Below are 12,748 nucleotides of genomic sequence, written 5' to 3' on the forward strand. Positions count from 1 at the left end.
TCCAAATGCTCAGCTATAGACAAGTAGTTGATGTAATAATAGTATATTCATGCGGTGAAATTCTAAGCAACCATTGCAAGGATAATATGTGTGCCTATTTTATTAACATGAAATGTAATTGAGTTGCGAGGTGAACAAATGGGTTTTAAAAACTGCATGTACAGTCTGATCGTTTTTATGCACATATTTACATGTGAGTGGAAAATGGCCTAGATGGTCATGGTCACACACCAAATTTCCTTGGATTAGTCTATGAGAAGTTGTTTTTCTTGCTTTGATTTATGGCTAATTTCTAGATTTGTTAGACTAATTTGAATTCTGTAATTGCAGTTTTAAAAAATTGTGGTTCTATATCCATTATATCTTTAAGTTTTCATGTATTTTAAATTTTTAGTTTTTTTATTTATTCAGTGTAAAATATATGAAAATGAGTCCTTTATTCTTTCATATTGATTTTCTCTATTACCTTCATATTTGCTTTTTGATACTTTATATACTTTATTTTCAGTATAATATCATTAGCTCACCCATTAGTCATTCAGCACTCGACAGTGGTGGCTCTAAAGGAATATGTGCTCCATTGGGGGGGGGCGGTTGGCACGTGCACCTGCACAGGTTTTGTGTTGATGGTTATTTTGCTCATTTGAGGAACCAGTTTAATCATTTCCCCTCATGAGTATATGGATAATTTCAGTATTTGTCTTTTGTCTCTCAGTGCGGTGCTGGTTATAGTATTCTACATTAATTTGACTAAGACTACAGGCATGTACTACCTGCCAAAAAGGCTCTTCCTGTAATATTGAAATACTTGTCTTTCTTCCTGACATAATAAATCAGGTTTATTATGCCACTCATTTCCTCAAAAATATTGGTGAATGCTTCTCACTTACCAGCTATTTGCTAGGTGTAGGTCTACATTGCTGTTAAAGATATTCAGTCTTTACCTTCATGGAACAGAGTTTAACCATCTTTGCAGTTAGGCTTAGAGTATATTAATTGATTGATTTTTAAACATTTTCTCAAGGTGATGAAATACGGCACATTTAAAATATAAAGGAAGAACAAACTGAATTTTTACATATTCTTGTATATTAATGTAGCATCTGCATTTGTTCCATCTTGTGAGAAAGTATTTCATTAGTTTTAAAAGTTAAAGTCATTTTCAGGTCATGGCATATGATCTTAATACTTAAAATCAAAATAATCATGATTATATTGTAAACATAATAGTATACAAAGTAAAAAAATTAACAACTAAGATCTTTCACCAATAATTTGTCAACAGTTACTCAATTGGCCTTTCTAAAAAGTGCGGTGGTTTTCTTCACAATCTTTTGCATATTCTGCAGCATGTTAAGATATAGATATACAACATGTATAATTCAAAAACATGTTAATGTTGAAGGAGAATTCTGTAATTAATATAAATGGGATTTATTAATGTACACAAAAGTACAAATAGCAGAGAGTGTGAATGTTTGGGGAAGGGCAAATTTACACATAATAGAAACTGATACAATGAACAAATGTAGTAGATAATTGTTAGAGAAACTGGTGACAGAAAAGATGCTTACAAGTAAGTATAGTGACACCTCCTCTCATTGGAAGCAGCCACTCTTAGTATAGATATATTTTGTTTCCTCTTTTTGGTGCCCTAAAGCAGAAAACACAATTTTATTTCTATAAACAGTTATATTTTTAAGCAGTACTTTACAGTGTTCACAAGAAGAAGAGAAATTTGAAATTTCTCACAAGCTAGGTTGGGAGTCATTTTTGTAGCATCTCTTTAACAGCTGTTTGACCTCATTATTTCTCAGTTCATAAATTTTATTTTGAATGCATTTGCCTCAACACACATGCTAAGGTGTGAAACGTATCCTTTCCCCCACCACTTGCATGTCTCAATTGTATTGGTAAATATGTCCTAGCTCTTCCCCCACTTTTGACCATGTCTTTTTCAAAACTAAATTTTTGAATTTGGAAAATGCGTAAGTAAAATAAAATTTTATTTTACCGAAATCAGTTACAGCTGTCAGTTACAACTCTGAACCCAGAGTTCAACCACTGACTGACTGGTTGGCACCAGGCGGAGCCATCATTCAATGCAGCTGGTCCTGAGGTCAGCTGTGGCTGGTTTTGTTGCTTTTCTGGGCCTGGAGCTGAAACACATCTGAGGCCTAGATGTTACCTCTAGGAAGAAAAGGTCAAGGGATCCAAACCACCTGACCAGAGATACCTAGGGGAGGAAAAGCCACCCTGGGGGCAAGGTCCCACTTTGCAGTTGTCCTTTGCTAGGAATCCAGTGCTTTCCACCCTAGTGACCTTCTGTCGGGGCCCATTGCTCTGTTCATATCTGTCTAACTGCCTATCACAACTGTTTTATATGTTTGTCTTTGTTATTGCTCAGTATTTTCTTTTCTGTTACAAGGTTATTTTCTTAAAATGTCATGGTATAGAGCACTACTAAAGGTTAAATATTTTTGTAGTCGTCATTCTGTTTATTAAAAACTGCCAAGTACAGAGAGAAGCCTGCTCAGTTCTCTAAACGCACCTGCCTCTCTTCATTGACTCCTTTTTCTCTCTCCCTGGGTCCTGGAAGGAGGTGAGTGGAACATCCACCTACTCTTCCACCATCTTGGATCCTCTCTTAAATGATAATTTTTTAAAGGAAGTCTTTGTAAATAGAATTTTAGGAGTAGGAGATGATGGGTAATTGATTAGTAGAGAAAGAAAAAGTATTAAAACAGAGAATTTTATAAAAATTTTCAAATTATATAATCAGAGTGGATTTTAAAATAAATGGTATGCTTGTTAACTACCAAAACCAATTGTTTTGAGTAAATGAAATAAAAATATGAATGAAGATATGAAGAAAATATCTGATGGGAAAGGGTGCTAACACAGTTGGAATAAAGTCTAGGTGGTTCATGATTTACGGGTAGGTATTGACTTACAGTCATGGTAGATTTTATAGAAAAATCCTAAATCAGGTGGGTTGCCAAAGATATGTTACAGAAACATTAGAAGCAAGTAGGAGGTCTGTCTCTTAATAAGGACACATTATAAATGTGATCTATTTATTTTACTAATTGTCTTTAGACATCAAGAAATCTAAAGAAACCTAATGAATGCATGTGTTTTACTAAATTACAGTTAGCCTTTCAAAGTCACCTGTGTGGGAACTGCAGTAAACTTCACTGCTGACTAAGACTGATCTGGACTCTAATATACATAAGATGTTAACTTTTATGCCAAGTACCTGCATGTTCTAGAAATCTTTGAGGATTTTATATAAACAAACCTATCAAATGTGTTATTATAATATTCTGGGAAAAAAATCCATGTTGTCAATTAATTATTAGATATTATTTGATAAAGCTATGCAAATAAAGGGTGCGCTCATTCTAAAATGTAATGTTTAAATACTAGTGAAAGAATACTATTTAAAATTTGCACTATTATATTAGTGTAAAGAGGAAGAGATTGCCTAATCCTATGAAACTATATCATGTGTTGTGTGTTAGGCTATTTAAAAATTAAAAGGCCAGAATGACACTTGATAATGCTTTTGATATTTCTTTTCTTGCTCATAAGCCAGCCTGACTTTCCCAGGCTTTCTTTTGTTGTTGTTGTTTTTTATTGTGAAGTGTTGTCAATCCATCTCTTTCACGTCCGGTACTTATGGAGTTGGCTATTTGAACCTACAGATGGAATTTTTTGCATTTCTTCCGGTTAAACCTCATCTTACTAGTTTTTGGCTCTTTGCTGTAATACTTTAGGATATCATAGAATCCTGATTCTCTCATACATCGTATTAGCTATGCTTCCCAACTTTGTCATCTGAAACTTTGATAAGACTGATTTATATGCGTTCATTAAAATTAATGATAAAAACCACTTGATTGAGCCAAATCCTCTGTCATGTTACTAGAGACCTAACTCCAAATAGATGTTATCTGTATCTGGTATTAAACCAGCTCTAAATCCATTTTACTATGTTTTCATCAAGTCCATATGTCTCTATTAAAAATGTATCTTAACTTAGTCATTTACACATCTTCATGACATCAAGTTCCATAATATTAGTGCTGTTCTCTCATTTGTTATCATGGTAATATACCCAAACTAGGAAATGGGTTTGGCTTGGCTTAATTTATTTTTAATTCATATAGCTCCTATCTGAGTTCTCAAAAATTTTCTGATATATGTATATATTCAGATTTTTGAAGATCAACATCATAACTAAATTTTTTACGAACTTGAAAGAGAATTTCATTTCTCTGTATTCTAGTATGTCCCTTAGAACTTCCTTAGATTGCACATAGTTTTTTGGTCACATCAGCAGGTCTTTCAGTGCAGTGCACGTCCAGTTAGTCCGGTTCTTTGGAACCTATTTCTTATGAGTTGAGTTGTTTGGTATAGTTTGGCATGCTTTTCAAACTGACCATATGCTGTGTAGCCTGTACCTTTTTCAGTCATCTTGCAAATATACCCCATTTATAACATTAGTTAGCAAATGAGGACTTGTCAGCTCATGTGTGACCATGTGCTGAAGGAAAACAATTCAAAACTCATGTTCCCTGAGGATGGGCTGAAAATCTAGCTTCTTAGGTGCTTAACTAGGGAAATATTTTGAGACTCTTCTAGCAGAGAGATATAAATATTTTTGTTTCCTAGTGAAATTGCCTATGATTTAGCCATAAAAAATAACAACTGGTAAACACCGCTGTCGCCTCATTATTACTTTTGGAACTGAAGGTGGAGCCCCGCAGGTTGCGAACATTGAAGGGGCAAAGAGAAGAGAGCCTGGTAAAGGGGACTCCACACAGCTGAGGGCGGTGGAGCCATGCAGGCTCCTGGAACAGGGTTTCAGGAATGAGCAGGGTAGTGATCATCGCGGCTTCTGCTGCACGGTAAGCGCTCACTCTGCGGCAGGCCTTGCCTGGCCTGCATTGCCTCGCTTGACTCCGCTCAAGGACTTCACTTTCAGACGAAGGAGACGGAGCACTGCAGCTCCAGTGTGCCCAGGGGCACCCAGTGGCAGGTGGCGTGTAGGCCGTGCCCTGCAGCGCGCTGTGCTGCCATCGCGAATTGCCAAGTGAGTTAAATGACTGAAAACCATCCACTGGTCTGGTCAGTAGAAGATTAACTGGAGTTCTTTTCCAGGAAACTCAGAGAACAGATAGGGGTGCCACTTGGTTGTTCTTAGAGGAGAAAATAAATCGTGAGGAAATAGAAATACTGAGAAAAAATAAGTCTGGTTAAAAGGGACCACGAGAGAGTGGTACCCAGAGTGGGATGCCGGGGCTCAGGGAGAGCGTCTGTCTCTCTCACAAGGAGAATCACCTGAACATATTTTCAGCCTGAAGGGTAAAGATGCAGGAGGGAAAAAGAAGTGATTTCCATGGGAAGTGAAGGGAATAAAGGATATCTGTTACTTATTCAACCTTCATGAATTAAAAATCCTATGTGCCAAGCCCTGTGGCTCAGTACATGGAGGTGAGAAAACAAACTGAACCAGCCTTTAACCGTGAAGTGAATTGACAGAGATCTTGGCCTTGGAGAGAAGAGATGCTTCCTCCGAGCAGCGTGGTGAAGGAGGCAGGACAGTATTAGTTTCTCTGTTTCATAAATGACGTAGTCTCAGATTTACTGGTCCCTCTCCTGTTCCCCTCAGTTCAGGTAGCAGAGACACGAAGTTCAAATCAGAGATGTGACTAATGCTCTAAGTGTAGATGTGGTTTTATAATCAGTTAGGATGCTAGTTTCGATTAAAAAAGAAAACTAACAAGGGAGAGGGCATGTTGCTGAATCCGAACCTCTGCACATGGGAACTTAACATTTTAACCCGCTCCCCGGGTGATTCTCCTGCTCTGTGACGGTGAGGAGCCCTGCCCCACGTCATTGGTCCTGGAAATCAGCATTTGGTCTCAGCCCGACGTCAGCCATTTATATCCCCTGCCCTGTTTTATTCTCAAAGTTACTGTTACTTTTGAAGAATTGGTGATAAAAATGTATACATTTAATTTAATCAAGATAGAAATTTTACTTCTTTTTTACATTCCTATTTTCTGGCTTGTTTAACATTTTTGTAGATCTCAATTGAGTTGTAAGTAATGAATTTTACTTCTTTACAGTGAGCTCCCGAGATATGCCTATTCAGCACTGAGCAGTAAATGGTTCAACATGAGCTGTTCCTTATGTAAACATACTAAAGGCCTGACCCAGACTAAATCAATTTAAAAAGGAAAACATTAAAGCTGTGTTTCCTGTTATATACTTAAAGTCTTCTTTGGTTCCTTATGATTATGTTATTGACCAGCTATTGCAGACTTTAGTTTACCCTCCTACACCCTCTGCTGAACGGTTCATATGGTACGGGAGATGAGTTTCGGAAGGGCAAAGCAATTACAATGGTAACTCCTACATTTTAGCCAATAAAGCAGCTTTTTGTGTTAAGGGCAAGGAAGTTATGGGCATCTTGACTCACCCCCTTTCCTGATTTGAATTGCTAAAAGATTTTAAAGACTGCAATGAGGAGGAGAGCAAGCCCAAAGAACTTTTAGAAGTATGTGAATTTGAGACAAAATTTGATTCCTTTTTATGATATCAGACTTCTAGGAAAAATTTAATTAGGAAATGAAACAACATAAAGCCTTTCTTACAAAATATTGTCACTGTATTTTTTAAGGAGGACATTGCTAATATTAGGCATTTTGGTCCTCACTGAAGTCATAATGTTCTTTTCCTATGGTTAGTTACCTGGTAAGAGTATCATTCTATTAGAATCCTTTGCTCTAATGATTTTGCAGTTGTTTCTTGTGCTTTGAAAACGAAGTGCACTAAATCAAAGTTCTCTTCAATAAAGTATACTTTCGTTTTTGGAACTGTAGTCAGATTGCTTTTTACTTTTAACAAGCTATGTTAAGTTATAAAGTGCTTAGAGAAAATAGCATTTTTAAAGTTGTAAAATGATTTCCAGCTTTGGAAAAAATAAAAATAAATTATGTTCAAATCTATACCTGTAATCATTTATGTATTTATACCTTTTTAAAAAACCTCTAGTGTACCAGGAGATGTGAAATACATCTTTCAGAAGACGTCTTGCTCTAAGAGTGCTTAAATAAGAGTTAATGTATAGTATTTGAATGAAAGCATCCTGAGTATGTTTTCTTTATTGAAAAACAAAAGTGCTTAGAATACTCCATCTTATAATAATGGACATTGGTTTTAAGTATGCATAAAACAAAATGGGCATATCTTTAAAGAATATAGATTAGTTAATATTTCAAGTTGGGAAAATTTCAAGTACTTTCAAATACTAGTAAATCAATGCACCACTGCATGTTTTCTGACTTTAAAGAATTGAAGTAAGTCAGGAATTGTGTTATAACAAAGAATAATTAGATTTTATTTTCAAGTCTGAAAAAAAGTTACGTATTTTTATCAGAGAAAAATCAAACCAAACCTGTAAATTTTCTAGTAGTAGCTAATTCTCTGTATCTGTAAGCCTGTTTCTGTTTTGTTTGTTCATTTATTTTGTTCTTTAGATTCTGCTTATAAGTTAAATAATATGGTCTTTGTCTGACTTATTTCGCTTAGCATAATATTACTCTCTAGGTTCATCCATGTTGTCATAAACTCATTTTTTTGGCCAGATATGGGAGGGAGGGAGTTTGGAGAAAGGCTTCATAGAAAGTGAAGTCAGAGCTGTGCCTTTAAAAATTAGCAGAATTACAGCAATATTGAAGTGAAAGTGAGCGTTCTACCAAAACCGGGACACTCGAAGCGTTGCTCCCGCCGGCACTCTCATTTATTCCTTTTGACCTTCATTAGGGCAGATTGGAGGGGTTCATGGCCCATCTTATGAGCCCTATTTTTAATGCAATTTTGGGGTTCATGTAAAACTTTAGGCTGCCTTTTGTTTGCATGCCCATTTCCAGGTTGTAGTATTTCTAAGGTAGAGCAGAGAAAAGGGAAACCAGATTTGGCTGTCACCTTAGGAGTAAGGAAAACGCATCCATTTCTGTTTCTCTGGCTCCCGCTGTGGTTTCTTGACCGATGCCTGTTTCTTCCCGTTCCCTTACGGTGACTCTCTCACGTCTCCCCGCCTGAGCTGCCTGCTCATTTATTTCAGTCCCCTCCCTGCTCCTGTCCTCGCTTGAGTTCATCAGCCTCAGCCCTCGTCTTGCTCGACCCTGTGTGTCCATGTCACTCCTGAGCAGCTGGCCCGGACACCGCCTGCTTGGGTCAGTGACAAGTGTTTGACCAGCCTCTGGGCAGGGCCGGACCCAGGCCACCTACTCAGCCTCTTACCTCTGTAATTCCCACACTAGGACCCAACACTCCCACCCGTAAATTAGTTGCATTAGTGTCCCGCTGATGTAATTCATCTAATCGTATTTTTTCTGACCTGGGTTTGTAGGTTTCAAGTGTTTGCACCAGTGAAACTATTTTTATCCTTCGCATTATTTCCGTTCTTCTTGTTGAGTGAAACTTTCTTTGTGGCCAAATGTTATTTTCCTTCTGATAACTCACTTTAAAGTATTTGTGAACCAACAAAATTAAACAGTTTGAAAACTCCCACCAAGTTAGGTTTATCTGGCTCCTGACCCTGACCCTCTTCTTCCCACCCTACCAGACTGCTTTGCTATTTTCATTCTAAAACCTTCGTGAAAAGTTTAACCATTTTCTTCCTCTAAACCAGCTTTAAGCCACTGACTATTTCATTCCTTTGCTAAGCATTGGGTCCAATAAGATGAAAGTCCCAACTCTGTGTGGCTGGTAGTCCTCGCCCTGTTTCTACATCAGTAACCAGTGTGGTGTTCTCAGCAGTTTAGTGTGTGTGGCAGTGGGTATATAAGGTATCGAAGGCTGCAGGCAGGGGATGAACTAGATTAACAAGACGCTGTGACTTTTCCTAATAAGACATCAAAGGGCTGAGTGAGGTCCATGAGCAGCATCGGAAAGAAGACAGGTTTTTTAGTCAGAAAACTTGATTCAGGTGCTGGTTTTGTCACCTACTATCTGCGTAACTTTGGCCAAGTCAACCTCTCTGAATTACTTTCTCTTTAGTAAAAATGGAGATAATAATAGAACCTCAACATCTGAAGGATTGAAATCATGTATGTGAAAGTACTTAGAAAAAAAGTACAGAGCTAGGAATAACATGATTCTTTATAAAGCAGATTACTGTAAGTGATAAGTTTTAGATACATTTTTTAAATCATGATATGTGGTAACTTTATAATACCTGCTTCATAGACTTGATGAATACAGTGTATTCATCAGTAATCCAAAGGGGAAAAGTGATGATGATACTGTTTGTGGACAAAATAAACATGGAAAATTGATATTACCTGTTTACTTTTTTCCACTGCTTTTACAGAAGAGCCTTGAACTTAGGAATTCTTCGTGACCCTGGATCAGAAATTGAAGATAGACAATACCAAATAGACCTGCAGTCTATCAATATTGGTACCGCACAATGGGATCAACTAAAACCAGAGAAGGAGAGTGGCACAGGAGGGGCACTAACAGAGAATGAAAGGAATTCTCAAAACCCAGCCCTGGAATGGAATATGGCCAGCAGGTAGGAAGTGACTGAGAAACTTCCTGTACTTTCTAATATTTCATTGCCAGAGACCAGCTGGGAACCTGCATGTTTTGGTGTTGCTTCTGCATTTCATGACAAACATATATTTTGTAATTGAATCTCATGATTTTACTTGGAAACCTATTAGTCCTACTATTACACTGTAATTATTACAAATTTAAGATTGTGTCAGCATTTTTATAAACTTTGTTATTTGCTGAAAGACTTCACTTCAGGCTAAGGATACATTCACATTTTCCCTTGAAATCCATTGTATTCAAGGTCAGATTTTTTTTTTAAGTCTCTGCTTTCTGCTCATAATAAGAAGAAGAGAAGTGCTCAGTTAGGCAGCACATGTAATAATAAGAGGAGAAAAGCAACAAAGACTGGTTGGGTTTTGAAAGTTCACTTTAACTAAGCAGCTATGTTCACAAAAAGGAATTAGTCCTTAATATAAGCTGTAAGACTTTAGAGAGCCACTGCCATTTTACCAGGCTATTCATGGTTCTCATCCAAAGGATAGAATTGTTTGTTACAAGGAAGGAACTGGTCATTAAAGATACTTTTATATTGTAAAAAGTATACATTGTATGTTGTAAACAATTTTTTTGATTTAAGAAAGTGTTCGTTATTTTTCACTTTTTTTTTTTTTTTAATTTATAAGATTCAGTAACGTCCGTTGCTGATAACATACTATATTGGTTTGTTGATTGGATTTCTTTAAAACATTGTGTGCAGACTTTGTTGTATGCCTTTTGCAATGCTGATTGCTCTGGGTTTATGCCCCTTTAACACCAAAACTATATTTATCCATGTCTTAGCATTAATAATAGTGATAACATTAATAATAAATTATAGAATGCTTATTACTTTACCTAATTTCACAGTACTGATAGAGGTAAGAATTGTTTTCCCTAATTATGCATGAAGTAACTGAGACCTAGACAAGATAAGTAATTTGCCTAAAATCAAATACTGTGTAGTAGTCTGTACTCCTTTATATAATGTTCCCCTTTTTAAGGTACCCACATTCTTTTCTATCACTGTACAATATTCATAATGAGCTGCTTTTTAGCTTCCTTATATAGTATTGTCACTTGCTAGTAAGCTTTTGTATGTGATCTTCTCTTTGCCTCGAACTCCTTTAACCCACCCTTTCATTTGCCTCATCAAGTCTCAGAGTAGACATCATGTTTTCCAGGAATTCTTCCCTGAGCCCTCAGGAGAGAAGGGTGGAGTCCCTTATGTGTGCTCTTACATCATTTAGCATATTTAATTCTAATTATCTATATAGTTTATCTCTGTTAATGATTTCAGGTACAATTCTGGAAAGAGCTCATGTTTCATTAATCACAAATTAAAATAGGCAAGGGCTCCTGTGAACATTTGGGTAGTAAGTTTACTTCAAAAAATAATAAGAGATCAAAAGACAGATGAAATTATCACAATCTCTCAGAATTAAGGCCAACAATATATGCTTCAGGGACTTTAATATCGACACAAAGTCAGTGTTACCAATCCTGTGAAGCATAGGACTGACTGATTTTAGGACTGTGTCAAATTCAAATCCAGCTTGCTAAGCAAACATAGTAACAGTGATTTTAAAAGATCCTATGTGGGATGTGGGGGTGAGGGGGAGAAGACCTACAGAGTAGTATATGTAATTTGATACATGTGTATCAAAATATTTAAACAAATGAATATGCGGTAATTATTTCTCTGACAATGAAGTTTGAAAGAAAAATTACCCAAGGAAATCAAACATAGGTAGTGTGATAGGGACAAATAAAAAGTATTGTGATAAAAACTGATTTATTTTTTAAGTATAGCTTTAAGCCTATGCAAATTATATCTTTAAATAATATAAACAAGAAAATTATATTAATATTCAAGAATTAAGGCTTACTGGCATTTTCACAAAATTGCAAAATAAACTTTCCATCCCCCGTGCTATACACCCAAAGCACTAATCACCATGTAAAACAACAACAGTGATTTGAATGTGTAACCTGCATATGGCAGACATCAGTACAGGTTGTTTTAGTTCTCAGCACTTCATTTCCTCAGATTATAAAATAAGCCCAGATGTAGTAAAAATGGTTGCTAAGAGAAAGAGGGAAAAAAGTGATTAACAATGAACTTTAGCATAAGTGTAAGGGGTCAGAGCATCAAGTAGAAAAAAGTAATTGATTTTTACTAAAAGGAAACAAACTAGAGTTCTACACTTAGCTCTATTTTAAGTGCCATTGTACAAGCCAAGAAACCTCCTCACTTAGTTTCTTGCAGTGTTTTATTCTGTAACAGCTTGCTAATAAGAACGGAGTTTAGAGAAAAATTTGTACAAGATTTGGAAGGTGTAAAGGAAATAGTAGCCAATATACCCTTAAAGTCATGCTGTTTTAAATGCAGTGAAATTCCGATGCAGAGGTGTTGACAGATTCCAGCTTGTCCTCACACTTCCAGGCTTGGTGATGAGCTCTTTTTCCTGACCATTGGCCTTGCTGACAAACAGAAACTGCAGGCTCACCCCCAGACACAGGGGCAAGAGCCTCCAAGGACTTCTCTACCGGCTTCCTGAGGTCTCTATAACTGCTGGTCATGCCTAGCTTCTCTGATTCCCTAGGGAGCTACACATTTTTTACCCAGGTCACATGATCAAGAGGGTTGGATAGTGACATTTCTCTGATCAGCCATCTCCCTCCTTTAGACCCTTCTCAGCTTCTCACCACTGGATAAGGTCTTGCTTCTAAAATAAATCTTTATTCTAAAATACTTACAGTGGTTCCGCTGACCTGATCGAACCCTGATGTATTCCCTCAGCTGAAAAATTAAGATTTTGGAAGCAGAAGATCTACACATTTTAGAATTTGATAATTCTTTATGTTTAACTTCCTCTGCTCCCCTCTCCCCAGCATACATATATAAATATATTATGATTAAATTAAAAATGTGAGTAATGTACTCAGGAGGGATGAATAAAAATTATGATAAAAGTTGACATTTCATATTGGTCCCCCATCTTTTCAGGTAGCCAACACTTGAATAAACCTCTTTTCTTTTCACCAGCACCTGTCTTATGAGTTTCGCTTTTGTGGCAGCAGGCAGTGAATCTTGGGCTTTTTTTTTTTTTTTTTTTAAAGAATGAGTCTACAA

General features: G+C 36.6%; 1 protein-coding gene across 4 annotated transcripts in view; it reads left to right on the forward strand.

The window, feature by feature from the left end:
- VPS13B (vacuolar protein sorting 13 homolog B) overlaps positions 1 to 12,748 on the forward strand; it is a 454,815-nt gene that overhangs the window by 250,684 nt on the left and 191,383 nt on the right. For all 4 annotated transcript variants that reach the window (XM_081116977.1, XM_081116974.1, XM_081116975.1 and 1 more), the window contains exon 31: positions 9,389 to 9,592. In XM_081116977.1, coding sequence (XP_080973103.1) covers positions 9,389 to 9,592 — 204 coding nt within the window. The remainder of the gene's footprint in view (positions 1 to 9,388; positions 9,593 to 12,748) is intronic.

This window comes from Miniopterus schreibersii (genome assembly GCF_964146895.1).
Source record: "Miniopterus schreibersii genome assembly, chromosome: 17".
Lineage (NCBI taxonomy): Eukaryota > Metazoa > Chordata > Mammalia > Chiroptera > Miniopteridae > Miniopterus > Miniopterus schreibersii.